This window comes from Pituophis catenifer, unplaced genomic scaffold (genome assembly GCF_029215685.1).
Source record: "Pituophis catenifer annectens isolate HBS135680 unplaced genomic scaffold, rPitCat1.0.hap2 SCAF_2, whole genome shotgun sequence".
NCBI lineage: Eukaryota > Metazoa > Chordata > Lepidosauria > Squamata > Colubridae > Pituophis > Pituophis catenifer.
The window spans coordinates 269,559,761-269,575,002 of NW_027256882.1; the positions used below are offsets into that span (position 1 = coordinate 269,559,761).

Below are 15,242 nucleotides of genomic sequence, written 5' to 3' on the forward strand. Positions count from 1 at the left end.
CCCAAGAGATTTTTTAAAAAAATTCATTAAAAATGTATAAGACACAACATAATGGTTCTGAGTGGTTCGCAAATTACACTAAAAAAGCACATATAAAAAACCAGAATAAACAAAGCAAACAAAAAACACAAAAGCAAAAATTACTGGAAAAATTATGCATATTTGACCTTCTGACCTGGAGAGACCTGTATAATTAAGAAGAGGTCTTGCTTTGTTCCAGTAGTTTATTCAGTTATATGGGTCTTGCCACAGAGAGAACTGAATTGGTTGTTATTAAACAAATCCATGGGGAGGCCCATAAATGGTACCTAAATCTGTGGGATAGACTATATGGTTGCCCACAAAAACTTGCATGGAAAATCTCCTTTGTAACAGTAGGCCATCTGTGCTTTAGCATTTATGTTTTATTCAAAGAAAGGAAATAAGAAACTACCGAGTATTCTCCAGCTCTGTGGGAACAGCCATTGTGCTAAATTGCGGTTTTGTAATAGGATAACAATTGCAGCAGAGAACACTGTGGAAGTAAACACTTTTAGCATAATTGTACATCAACTTTCAAACTATTCGGTATGGTGCAAAACTTACTTTCAACTACTCCTGGAATAGCTCTGTAATGCTGGAATTGATAAAAAGATTTTTCTAACATGTATTCTGGATTAATTTCTTCTACGCGCAGCAAATTTAGTACCATGTTGTAGGTCAAATGGAAAGCACTGTTTAAAGGATCAGCAGATCCCTAAGAAAGAAAAATAAGATTAGCAAAATTAGATAACATAAGGAATTAGAACCATGGAAGATTTTATCTGAGGAAAGAAGTTATTTCCCTATTTTAAATAATGCCTGAATGAATACAACTTGTGCCCAGTGGTGAAATTTGTTACTACCGGTTCTGTGGGCGTGGCTTGTGGGGGTAATGTGACTGGGTGGGCGTGGCCAACTTTAAAAAAAAACCTTTTTAAAGCATTTTTTACAACTTATTTGGGCGAATAGGTTGTAAAAAATGCTTTTAAAAGGTAAAAAAAGGCTCTGACAATCACAGCTGTGCTGCGCGACCATCAGAGCCTTTTCTTTACCTTTTAAAAGCAGGAAGTAACAACACCTGGGCAGATGGGCGGAGCCTCACGCCATCATTGCTACTGGTTCTCCGAACCACCTGCAACAATCGCTATCGGATCACCTGATCCAGTCCGAACCGGGAGCATTTCACCCCTGCTTGGGCCTAATAAGAACTCTGCCAAACATTTCAGGATATCACAAAATTCCAAAGTAGGTCTAACCTGCATACATAGGGAATCCTCTCAACACGGAAGATACAAATTACATAGATTCCCCTCCCCCTCTCTAACCCTCCCAACAATGACACAGACCATGAGTATGGCAAAACATGATTGTTTAAAAAAAAACATAAGAAATTATTTTTGCTATTATTGCTGAAAGCCATCGCTACTGTATTCCTCAGTCTTTTTGTCCTACCAAACAAGATTATTTTTTTGTCTAGCATCTTTAGAAGGTACTAAAGAAAGTAATTTCCTTAGGGACAATGGGGTTGTCCTCAATCTCTTTGGGCAGCTGAAGTATCAATGGCTCAGAAGGGAGAAGCATGGGGATTTAGAAACACATTACTTTCTCTTTAGGAACCTGTACCTAGATTTCTATTGGTAGATTGTGATGCTTGCAGGCTCTCCAGTACTGAACAGGTACTCTATAGAGCGTAACACAGGGGTCTCCATACAGCAAAGCTGGCTGGGGAATTCTGGGAGGTTTTTTTTTTAAATTTGATTTATATGCCGCCCTTCTCCGGAGACTCAGGGCAGCTTACAATGCGTTAAGCAATAGCCTTCATACTTTTGTATATTTATACAAAGTCAGCTTATTGACCCCACAAACTGGGTCCTCATTTTACCTACCTTAGAAAGGATGGAAGGCTGAGTCAACCTTAAGCCTGGTGAGATTCGAAATTACAGTAATTGCAGACAGCTGGTGTTAATCACAATGCTTTTAGTCTGCTGAGCCACCAGGCCCTATTAAAGTTGCAGTCCACCAGGCTTAAAGTTGCCAAGGTTGGAGATCCCTGGCCTAACACATAAGCAATCACTGTTTTAGAAATACAAGAGAGGAAAGTGCCATCTTGCCTTGACCCCACAAAACCTTTTAGAAGGAGCTGCCAGATACTCAAGAACCTGGACAAATGATTCTCAAAAGTGTTTTCCTGAAATACCAGAGATCTCTAGAAATCCACCAAGTGGCTCACCTCAGACACCCTATATTAATAGGGCACCGACTGTTCTGTATCTGTGCAAAGGGTCAGATGGCAAGAGTCTGCTTACCATTTCAGTGCTCGTGTTAACAAGTCAGATAAAATCCTAATTTTATCTAACTTGCCCATATAACACTGAATCCTTAAAGGCAACACTGTAAAAATCTCTACAATGCCACTATAGACAAAGGAAGCGATCGCAGGCATAAGAACATGCTGCTTTTCATTCTTGAAATTGGAATTCTCAACATTTTGCAAGATGCTTTCTTAAAATATAAAATTAGCTGTCTGGAATTCATTTTGTTTTTTTGTTTTTGTTTTTTACAAAATGGTTTAAAGAAAACCATCAGAACACTAAATACTGTACCAGTGCTGAATGCCAAGTCATCCTCTCCTGCCAGGTATTTCATGCCAGACTCTGGCTTGCAGGTCACATCCTTTGACAAACTGAGGTCTGTTAAGTTTTTCAAAGTCTGCCCACACACGCAATGTTTGGAAACATATGCAGATGAGTTAATGTAAAACCAGGCAAACCTGCAATTAGGTCTGGGAGTTCAGCTGATATTTATACATGGAGCCTCTACAGTAGCACAGATTCCAGCTTATTTGAAGACTTGTGCTTCCATCTTGCAATAAATGGGCCAGAAGATGACTTTCAACAACAAATTAACCAGAAGGATAAATGTAAAATATGGCCTTTTCTTCAGGAAAAAAATAAACAGTAAAATACGAAGTAAAAAATTTTTTTGAATGCCTCACAAAACTTCCTTAGCATTCTTCATGAAGGCCAACAACTATCTGTTGTTGAATATCTGTTGCAACAGCACTGAGGACAGCATTGCCAACTATGATCTGAAGAGATCACATAGCTATGTTTAATCAACAGTTTCCTAACCTAGGTCGTTATAATGTGATCTAGGATCCTAGCACACTCCCAAGATAGCATGTTTTTACAATAATAATTTTAAAAATCCAAGAGTTGGACACAGGAATGCAATAAAAAGTCAGCTGGTACTTGTACACATTTTTTTGGTTTTCCAGGTTATTAAAGGAATAATGAAAATGGTGCCCCTTTTGCCAAATTCTGGAACTTCGACTTGTTTGTCTATATCAGGAAATTAGCTTGAAAATAGCTTTTGAGTTGACCTTCCTTGAAACAAACCCTATTAGGAGAAAAATAATGTTCTAGTTGCTAGTATAAAATATCTAAGCTATAACTAAAACATTACATTATAGTACAGGACAAAGTATTGGCAGAATACCATGCTCTTCAGCTATCATAGCCAAGAATATATTTTATGTTAATACCAGAATGAATTACTGTTACTGAATGTTTCTGTACGCACTATCACTGTACAGTATGCCATGCATTCAGATGAGATGAAAAAATATTACAAGGTTTACTCAGTAGTTTAAGCATAATAATTATTTTAGACTTATAACAACAGCATATCTATTGGTGTTGCCAAATGAAAACAACGAATCATCTATCTATTTTCAGTCCGTCTACCCAGTAAAATAATTACCGAATTTATCCTTTTTCTTCTGCCAGTATGAATGTATCCTCCTCTATACAAGATAAGCTATATATTTCCCAGTTTCATCATGGTATATGTCTGTTGCAATCAAAGGGATAATGGACATCAAGAGAAAGGGCAAGCTTATAGAACAGAAAGAGGACAGCCGTTTTAACTCTGAACTGCCTGTTCTGCATATGATGAATGTATATTTATGAAACAAATGCTCTGGTTTGTTTATACTACTCCATATCCTCAATCAAAACTCTTCACAATGATCCACAAAATATGCTGTGTTATTTCATACTATTTTAAATAAAAGGAATAATAACCCAAGCTATTTGATTAAAAAAAAATCACCTTAACTATGCATTCAGTTCATTGGAATGTATTCTACAAACATGCACACACAACTCAGCATTTTCGGTTCATGCAATATGACATGCCAATCAGTAACTGCTAACAAATATCTGATTGTTTGAAACCTAGAGTTTAAAAATAAAACTGTAATAACTTACATATTGATCACAAGTTATGAAGTATTTATTTATTATTTGTTTCCATTTCTATACTTGAACTAGGCCAAAAGAGAAACAAAATGGAATCTAGAACATCTTTGATAGAAACTTTACAATCAGTAGTAGTGCTAATGAACATACTGCACAGTAAAATTCTAGGACTGTGATGGCAAACCTATGGCACATGTGTCACAGGTGGCACGCGTAGCCGTATTGGAGGGCATGCGAGCTCAGCTCTGGCGTGCCAGCTGATTTTCGGGCCTTCTGGCCCCACAGGAAGTAGGGAAACAGGCTGTTTCCTGCCTGCGGAAGGCCTGGGGGAGGGGAAGGCTCGTTTTTCTCTCTCCCCAGCCTCCAGAGCCTTTCTAGGATCTTGGGGAGGGTGAAAACGGCCTCCCCCCCACCCCAGAGGCCCTCAGGAGGCAGGAAATGGCCCATTTGCCAACTTCCAGTCCCACTGGAGGGCCTCCGGAGGTGGGGAAGGCCATTTTTGCCCTCCCCAAGCTCCTAGAAAGGCTCTGGAGCTTGGGGAGAGAGAAAAATGGGCCACTGCATGCCAGGAGCAGGTGCAGGGAGGGGGGCACGCACAAATGTGTGGAGCGCATACGCGACTTCCCCCCCCCTGCTCCTGGCATGTGATGGCAAAAAGGTTCGCCATCACTGTTCTAGGATGCCAAATCAGAGCAAATCGCAACCCATCCCAAATGCAATCCATATTCTTCTAAATATGTTTTTACCCTGAATAGATCTGGGCTGTATCCAGAACACGATAAATTACTCCCTATTCCAGGAGGTGCAAAAATAAAATAAAATAATAAAATAAAAATAAAAACTATCCCTGAATTACTTTATACCAGCTATTTCCAGGAGAAAAGAAGAGCATTCCAGAAATGCATTAGTCTATTCTGCATTTAATTATATGTTGCTCACACATTTTCAGAACTTTTCTAATCATGACATCAAAATACCTTTAGAAGCTGTTTTCCAATTGTTGGACTCATCTTTTCATCAACCATTAAAATGACTATTCCTCGATCATCCATGCCTCGGCGCCCAGCACGGCCAGACATCTGAATGTATTCACCTGAGGAAATCTGAAAATATAAAGAAATTAAGACAAAATACCAATGCACTCTCTGCCACTATCAATATATTATATCTAACAATGCAGTAAAATAATTCACATCTTAACTCTTCCCTGTATAGTTTCTCTCTCAAACTCTTCTAATTAGATCTGGACAGATGAGTCCATCTTCTGGTGAACAAGATACTTTCCAGTAAATCTAGCTATTGGAAGCACAGCAACACTGTACTACAGAGTATTCCCAAGGTGAGAGAGAGCAAGTTTTGCAATACTCTCTGACCAAAACGAACATAGCTACTTAAAAGTAGATGGCATTGTCCAGATGACTGCCCCACAATGCCTATTTAACAGCATTCATGCTTTTATGGTGGTTAACAGAATATCTTTCCTTATCAAAGTACTGTGATGATACATAGAGGTTGTCTCTGAAAGTCCCCATGTTTTCTGCAACAAAATATTGGCTCCTCTCCCTTTATTGTATGTTTGGAATAGATTCTTGGAGCCTCTGCACAGTTAGTTTCTAACAAGGCTATCTTCTAGGATGGACTGAACTCATTGGGAAGCTTTACTTTGTGCACGAAGCAGGGATCTGATCTTATTATCATCAACTACAATGGAAAATGTACTCATCTCCTCGAAGAGTGCCACAAGCTACTCAATTCTACTTGCTGGGATTAAGGCAGCTATTTAGGTAAGAATATTGATCAGTACCTGAAGGGACTGTTTCTTAAGATTGTGAGTACCAAGCTGGAGGTCATATAAGGGAGCAATAAATAGCCTGAGCTGAAAGTGTCATAACCCTGAGGACGTGGGTCTGCCCACCCATCTATGCAGCATATTTTCAATTGATCCTTTCGCCAGCCCGCCTTTAGTAAATACAAGAGGTGAGAGATTCCTGACACCAGAGTCACACATTTCTGGGTTTTAAACATGGTTCAAAGTTGTTTTATCAATCAATAAAAGCTTGGTGGTAACCAGTTGCCCTGAGGTCAGGATGATCAAATGGAGATGTGCATAAAAAAAATTGAAAGATAAACCAGTCCAACAGAAAGCAAATATAGGGAGATACATGTTACTATCTGTTAACAAAGGAAAACAATTCAATACCAAATTATCCTGTCCCCAGTTTACACCTTCTGAATGCATTGGATTACAATTTCTGTAACTCCTACCATGCATATTCATTGTGTACTGGCTGGTTGATGGTTAATTCCAACACATTTCAAGATTCTTAAATTAACAATTAACAATGAAATGATACGTATACTTCACTCTGATATCTTATAAGGTCTCCCTGCTTTTCTAGTATGGATGCATTATTGCATGTTTACTAGATGTGAACAAAACTGAAAATATTCCAGATATGGGTTGGATAAATTTCAACAACCCCTGTGCACAGAACAGATATATTCCAGATCTACCCCATATCAATATATATATGATCTCTATCCAGACAGAACACATCCATGCAAAAAACAGTTCACGCTGATCATGTTTCCCCACTTCCCAATGCTTACCCATCGGAAATCTTTCCCATCATACTTCCGGGCACTTGTAAATAGCACTGTCCTTGCTGGCATGTTTATTCCCATAGCAAAAGTCTCTGTAGCAAATAATGCCTAAGTGAAGGCAGCAATGTATTTAAAAAATCATTACCACATACTAAAGTAACCAGATTCAACTATATAGTTTAAAGTCATAAGTAAGAAAAAAGCAGACAACTAACAAATTTTCAATGTACAATTCCCACAGTATAGCCGTGAGTTAAAAGGTATTCTTTATTCACCAGATTTCTCTATATTAAACACACAGCTGGTGTTCAGCACTCCTTCATTAATGACTTTCTTGCATGAGAAGGTAATTAGTAAGAGAATTACTCTGCGAAAAACTTTCAATAGTATTCAAGCTGGACAAAGCTGTCATATAACATGTTACTGAATGTCATATGCTTTAGGAGTAAATTCATCAAAAGACCCCAAATTACTGGTCTTTCACCTCTACTCAGCCACTATTCACTATTTTGAACAGCTTTAAAATTTTATTTGAAAAAAATTTATTATACCTAAGTTCAGGTATAATGTTGAAACTATATGACTACCATATTTTTCGGTGTATAAGACACACACCCTCCCCCAAAAGTGGGTGGAAATGAGCAAATGTTGCCAAAGCCCCGCCCACCTGCCGACCCCTACCCTTCGGATTTTGCCTCCCAGCAAGTTGCCTCCAAACAGCAAACAGCCTGGTCAGCTTCAGCACAGCCTGATTTAGCATAAGCAGCTGATTAGCAGTTGGATCTGCCTCCCGGAATACCGCCTATCAGCTGTTCCAGGCTGCAGGGATCGCCACCATCCATCGCCGCCTCCGCACGCCCCATTTTCAGCCTCCGGGTGCCCCATTTTCAGCCCGTTCCAGGTGGCGGGGATAGGTAGCCTATCAGGCTGTGCTGAAGCTGACCAGGTTTTTTTTTTTTTTTTAATTTGATTTATATGCCGCCCTTCTCCGGAGACTCAGGGCGGCTTACAATGCATTAAGCAATAGTCTTCATTCTTTTGTATATTTTATACAAAGTCAGCTTATTGCCCCCACAAACTGGGTCCTCATTTCACCTACCTTAGAAAGGATGGAAGGCTGAGTCAACCTTGAGCCTTGGAGAGATTCGAACCAGCAGAAATTGCAGGCAGCTATGTTAATAACAGGGTGCACTAAACCCCTGTACTATCAAGGCTCTTGATAGTTTGCTGTTTGCTGCAAGGAGGCAAATTGCTGGGAGGCAGAGGCAGATTTTTTTTTCTTGTTTTCCTCCCCAAAAGCTCGGTGCGTCTTAATAGTCTGGAGCGTCTTATAGTCCGAAAAATATGGTATATCATAAAACCCAGCACGACACAATGAAAATATTTTTTTTCTGACTGTATTTAGATATGAAAATGTGTATACTCACAGAATGAAAATGGTGTATTACAGTATATGATTGAAAGTACGTACTTTTATCAGCCCTTCAGAGAAAAGAATTTCGATGGTTTCCTTCAAAATAGGAAGTAAGCCCCCATGATGGATTCCAATACCACGTTTTAAAAGTGGAAGCACATGTTCAACCTGTATGTCCAAAAATAAGAGATGAATCTTATTCCATATTTTACTCATTAGCATTAGGATTGAAAACAGATGTGGAAAATTACTTTGTGGAGGCAATATCACAGATATTCAAATACTAATATCCTAATCTCAAAAGAAACAAGAAGGCTCTAATGTTTGATTTCCCCAACTGATTTCTTCTGTTAAAGCCATCAAATATACAAAAGCCAAATCTTAAAAGACAGGAGTGTTCAAAAGGTAATGCTAACTTTATAATAAGTCCAATTGACATATGGAAGTTTCATAAAAATCTGACATGTTACAAGAAAATAAACAGAATGGCACACAAATGTGTCTTTACATCTAGAGAAGGCCCTTTAATCAGGTTGAAATCAGGGAGAAGACTGGAAGGGAAAGCATTTTTGTTAATTAGGGTTGTGCAAAGCACTCAAATAGGAATTTTGCAAAGGTTACGGAAGTGTAGCACTAGCATTAACAAAATATTAAAACAGACATCACTTGTGAAGGTCTCAGTGCAGCTACTTGCAAGACTGTCTACGTTTGTCTCAGCATGTATTCGCATGTAGTTCCAACCATTCCATTAGAGTTGATGGAATCGAACTATTGCCAGCACATTCATATACAGGTAGTCTTCACTTAGTGACTGTTCAAAGTTGCAACAGACCTCGCCAGCTACTTATGATTCTTTTTTTAAGTTCCAACAGCCATACACAGACACACATCAAGGTCATGTGATCATTTGAACACTTGGCAATTGGCTCACATTTCCAACTGTTTGCAGTGTCCTGCGCTCCCATGACTATGTTTTTTGGCAGTGTTTGCTGGTTTCCAGTATATTTACTTTCAATTTCTGGCAAAAAACACCCATTGGCAAAAACGGGTTTCCTTAATGACTGTGATATTCATTTAACTGTTGCACAAAAAATAATAAAATCAGGCACAGTCACATTGTGCCACACTTAATGACAGCCACAACTGATGACCATAATTCCAGGCTTAATTACAGTCATAAATTAAGGACTACCTATATATAGACTGAAATCAGGAAAAACCAGAGAATGCGGCTGCATTAAATTTCAAGGATGAAGACTGCCTGACATCAATGCACTTTACATTCTTCTCAAACAATTTGCATAACCCTGTTAATTTCCTGGTCTTAATTTTTTTTCCCTAAGAAAGCTAGTTCAGGGGCTGTAAGAGAAAACTCAGATGGCATAAAGGGTTGAAAGAGAAAAGGTTTAGGACTGCAAACCAGGCATGACACAGTGAGATGATATAAAAGATAAAAATAGTGGATAGACATACCAACACCGGCAGTGCGGCAAGAAGATCTTATTCTTTCATGAGCTTCTGTTTCATAATTTGCAGGGAAACAGAAGCTCATGAAAGAAATGCATGGAAATCTGACCTGGGGCAATGGTGCGCGTGCCAGCAAAGAGGGTTCTGCATGCCACCTCTGGCACGTGTGCCATAGGTTCGCCATCACGGATCTAGTGGTTAAGACTCCAGCCTAAAAACCAGGAGACTTGAGTTTTCTCCTGCCTTAAATAATGAAAGCCGGCTGAATGACTTTGGGACAATCACTTACTCTCTCGGCCCAATTCCCTTCACAGAGCGTCATGGCGCTCCCATGTGACACCTCTCCTGCGCGAGCTGCACTGGCTCCCGGTGGTCTTCCGGGTGCGCTTCAAGGTTTTGGTTACCACCTTCAAAGCGCTCCATGGCTTAGGACCTGGTTATCTACGGGACCGCCTACTACCACCAATAGCCTCCCACCGGCCAGTACGCTCTCATAGAGAGGGACTCCTCCGGGTGCCGTCAGCCAAACAGTGTTGGCTGGCGAGCCCTAGGGGGAGAGCCTTCTCTGTGGGGGCACCTACCGTCTGGAATGAGCTCTCCCCAGAGATACGGAGGATTCCGGATCTGCGCACCTTCCGCCGCGCTGTGAAGACTTTTTTATTCCATCAAGCGGGCTTGGCCTAATCTCCTCCCTCTTTTAATATGTAAATTTTAATCTGTTTTTAAATTATTGGGGTGTTTTAATCTGTCTGGGCCAAAATGATTTAATTTGATTTTATCTGGTTTTAAATTTTGTGTATTTATGTATTTTATTGCTTGGCTGTTCACCGCCCTGAGTCCTTCGGGAGTAGGGCGGTATACAAATCAAATAAACTAAACTAAACTAAACTAAACTAAACTAAACTAAACTAAACTAAACTAAACTAAACTAAACTAAACTAAACTAAACTAAACTAAACTAAACTAAACAGGGTTGTTGTTGTGGTGAGAATAGGAGTATTAGGTATGTTTGCTGCCTTACATTATTTATAAAATAATTGTAAAAATAATAAAGGTAGGGATAAAAAAAAACCCTTTTAAAAGGCATTGGTCCTATGTTGCTACATGCAAATAAACTCATGTACCCTTAAGCACTCACTTGTGGGAGCTTCTTGTCTTCATCAGACAAACAATCAATTGCATTGTTAAACACTTCCTCAACCATCCTTTTTTCTTCATCTGAAAGATAAAAGGATATGAATAAACTTTTTTCCTTACCCCCCAAAACAGCCATGTTTATAACCAAAGCCTACCAAGAAATTTGTTAAAAAGATACACTGAAAATAAATTAACGGAGATATTAGGCATATATTGAATAAGCTGGTAACAAATTTCTTACTTATTGTATTAGTCATATTTCTATGCCGCCCACTCTTCAAGGATGCTGGGAGGCTTACACCAAAGACAGTATACTAAATAGCATATTGCCCCCAACAATCTGGGTCCTCATTTTACCCACCTCGGAAGGATGGAAAGCTGAGTCAACCTTGAGCCGGTGAGATTTGATCCGCTGATCTGCTGAACTAGCAGTCAGCTTAAGTAGCTGCAGTACTGCACTCTAACCACTGCGCCACCTCGGCTCTTCTCACCATAATGGGCAGATCAGATATTTTTCTGGGATTTTTTAATAGACTATCTCATAACAAGTTACAGATTTTTTTAAAAAAGTCAAAATAAATTAAATATAATAGTTTAAGTACATTTGTATTCGGTAAAACTGAATTTATTAACTACATTTAAGAAAGAACTCACTGGCCAGCTGAACCTATTTTGACCTTTTCCCTCTTAAATACCACTAAATATATTTATTCCTTCTCTATGTATTGCTTATTTAAAAACATTCTCTAGATACTTGAAAACAAAGTGTTTTAAAACCTAAAATTACAACTGTGATATAAAATAACTACATTCTAAATAAAATGTTTTAAGAAGGTGGCCAGTATCATAAGAAATATGACACTAAGAGGGACCAAAGGCAAATTTCAAAAGCAGATTTTTAATCATTTGGCAAAAGAGAAGGGAGGAAAGAAAGTTATTGGCTGGTCCCAGCTTTTTGACTAGAGAACACGTATCTGTTTAGATTCTTGTCACTAAAAAACAATAATAATGAAAATTGATGAAGAATAAACTAATATTTAGAATTTAGTAGAACACACCTGTGTTGAAATCCAGTTTTGTCATCTGAAGTGCATAGGCTTCACAATCTTTCTTACTGAAACTGAATATAATTACTGGTTGGAAGTTTCTTTCCATGATCATCTTTACAATCTTAAATACATTTGAGGGACCTATGAAGATAGCAATGCCAGCAAATATTTTACATTTTGAAGATGAAAAGGTGGCAGTTTCTTCACTTTAACTTCAAAAACAACACCCGCCTAATCTTGCAATATATTTATCTGACAAAACTTATACCAACCTTTGGTTCCTCCTTTCCTGCCTTTCTGGTCTCCTTTGGCTAAATCACCTGCATCACGAAGTACCTGCATGGCCGTATTAAAATTATCTTCTCTAAAATCACCCTGGAAAGCAAAAGCAAATTTTAGTTACAGGTTGGTTTCAGTTAGTGACTGCCCTGTTCAGCAACCATTCAAACTTAAAAATGGTGCTAAAACATAACTCCAGTGCCTGCATTTATGATCTGTCCTTGAAGGGACAGGTTGCAGGGCCCTTCATTCACGTGATCACCATTTCAATCAGCGTTCATTTTTCTGCCCCTGGCCTGTTTTTTTTCCTCCCCTTGCAGAGTGGAGTGATTGGAGAGGAAGGGATTACAAGTGATTAAGCTCTGGGCTGCCAGCACTACCACACTGTTTTCTATGTGTATTCTCCATTGTGTGCTTTTTTACTCTCTTGTAATCCCTTCTCCTCCAATGAATGTAAATACACACATTAATTCCCTTCTTCCTAATTATCCCAGTGCCAAGGTGAGTATTCCAAAGGGTGACTAGAATTGATTCAACAGAACAGTAAGCATCCTAGTGTGTACAGACTTTCAATGTACTTTCTTCTTTTTCTCTAGCATTTTGCCTTGATATTTACCAATAAATTAGAGAGATCTTATAAGAGTACGAGTTTGGTCCAGTGGTTAAAGAGCACCATGCCAGAAACCAGAGCACTATGAGTACTAGTCGCCCCCCCCCCGCCCCCCCTTTGGCATGAAAGCTATCTAGGTTACTTTGGGCTGGTCACCTTCTCTCAGCCAAATCTACCTCACAGGGTTGCCGTTGTGGAGAAACTAGGAAGAGGAAAGAGTATTAGGTATGTTTGTCATCTTGAATTATTTATAAAAATAACAGTGAGATAGAAGTAAATATAAGTAAATAAAACAAAATGCAAAGAAACATAGTTCCTTACATTTTCATCAACTACAAGGTGAAGTCCATCTCCCCCTGCTGGAAAAATATAATGTTGCAAAGGAGTCGGTCTGTAATCAGTGTAGATCACATGGCAAGGCTGGTAAAGAGAAAACAAGTTATTTAAAAATATTCTGTATGTTTTTAATATACAGTATAGCATGTATTTACAATTCCTAATTTCTACATTTATCCAAATGAAGTTACCTAAGGCTGGCAGCAGGACTCTGCAGTCTACAATTAATCATAAATCATAAATCACAAATTCTCAGTTTTGGAAAATGTGTATTCTTTTGTGTCTTATACAACTCTATTTTTACTTTTTTATTTTTTTCTAATTGCCAGTCTTATCGCTTAATAACGAATTCACTAGAAAAATCAGAAATCGAAAATATAAATCCAATATTACACATTAGAAGAAGTTAAAACTAGGTTGAAATAATCTACTGAACTTAATTCAAGTTATTTTTTCATAAACAAACCTAGAATCTCCCTGTATGTAGACTTAGTTACCTCAGTTCTCATTTGCCACCTGTACTGAACTAATCAGCTTGTTTTGTATCAATCTTGTAGCTGATGCCCTCAACACGATTTTTTTTTTTGCTCTGGTTTTCCAAAGCTAATTCTCATCTTACCAAGTGGGTTAACAGCACTGTTGAAGAAAAAGAAATTGTACCTGTTTGTGAAGATGACATATCCATTCAGCAAACTGGCGCGCATTTGGAATAGTGGCAGAAAGAAACACATAGTGAACATTATCAGGGAGCAAAATAATGGTTTCTTCCCATACCACACCACGTTCTAGAAAACAAAAATTCATGGGACAGCATCATTTTCGTTGTACTTCTACAGAGAAAATCTCATACATAAATATGTAAATTTATAGTACCTGAATTTCTCATGTAATGAATCTCATCAAATATAACCCAAGCAACTTCACGCATAACCTCAGAACCTCTGTAAAGCATGCTTCTCAAAATCTAAAGAGAAGAATAAATGAAAATGAACTTTTGAACATTGCAAGCAATGAGCCAACCACATTTGGTTGAATGTGCCCCTCACAAAGACCTCAAAAAGTATGTTTGGAAAGATACCTTGCTTACATGATCAGACAGACTTTAAACTAAATGTGGAGGGGGAGGGAAATCAATCAGCAGAAATACACTCAAAACATAAATCCAAAGACAATAAAAACTAAAACAAGTAAGGAAGCAGTGAGAAGGAAAGGATACAGCAGGGAGACTTAGGAATGGCAGTGTAAAAAGGCTCAGAGGATGGAGAACATATGGGAGACATTTGAAGTCTTAGTAGACTGAGGGGGAGGGAGAAAAATATGACAATATTCATAAATTGAGTCTGGTAAGATTTATCAGCTTTTGAGACCACATAAAAATTCTGAGTGGCTTATAATTTATAAAAGAATATATGTTATAAAAGAAAATCAGGCTTATCTGGACAAAACGACACCAATAATATTTTTTAAAAACTCAATGGGCCCCCACAAATATCTGAACCCAAGGCTGGGAACAGAGCCAGGTCTTCAGAGATTTATAGAACATCTGAAAGGTAGATACCATATGTATTTTAGGGGGACCTATTTCAAACGGCAGAGACAGAGACACAGAAGGCATGCTCCCTATGTCCCATAGGATGACAACATATAGCTGTAATATATACCCACTTTGTTCAATTGTATGGATGGCCAGAAACCACTGGAGGTAGGCACACCTCAAAGAGGAATAGAACTCATTATTGGTTATAATTTTTTGAAAAGAAACGTATCTATCAAAAGGGGATAAGGAGGATTGCATCATATGTAAACAATGGTTTTCAATGGTTTTAGGAATAATTTTTTTTTAATTTTTTTTTTTTTTAAATTTTGATTTATATGCCACCCTTCTCCGGAGACTCAGGGCGGCTTACAATGTGCTATAGCCTTCATCCTTTTGTATATTTATACAAAGTCAGCTTATTGCCTCCACAATTGGGTCCTCAATTTACCTACCTTAGAAAGGATGGAAGGCTGAGTCAACCTTGAGCCTTGGCGAGATTCGAACCTGCAGTAATTGCAGGCAGCTG

The 15,242-nt window shown here is 38.5% G+C and overlaps 1 protein-coding gene across 2 annotated transcripts in view; it reads right to left on the bottom strand.

The window, feature by feature from the left end:
• The window catches only part of MTREX (Mtr4 exosome RNA helicase), a 53,289-nt gene that overhangs the window by 30,323 nt on the left and 7,724 nt on the right, over positions 1-15,242 (bottom strand). For both annotated transcript variants that reach the window (XM_070938870.1, XM_070938871.1), the window contains exons 7-16: positions 14,053-14,143; positions 13,840-13,964; positions 13,165-13,263; positions 12,227-12,329; positions 11,964-12,095; positions 10,907-10,986; positions 8,359-8,469; positions 6,894-6,995; positions 5,261-5,386; positions 586-736 (exon numbers count right to left, since the gene is read on the bottom strand). In XM_070938870.1, coding sequence (XP_070794971.1) covers positions 586-736; positions 5,261-5,386; positions 6,894-6,995; positions 8,359-8,469; positions 10,907-10,986; positions 11,964-12,095; positions 12,227-12,329; positions 13,165-13,263; positions 13,840-13,964; positions 14,053-14,143 — 1,120 coding nt within the window. The remainder of the gene's footprint in view (positions 1-585; positions 737-5,260; positions 5,387-6,893; positions 6,996-8,358; positions 8,470-10,906; positions 10,987-11,963; positions 12,096-12,226; positions 12,330-13,164; positions 13,264-13,839; positions 13,965-14,052; positions 14,144-15,242) is intronic.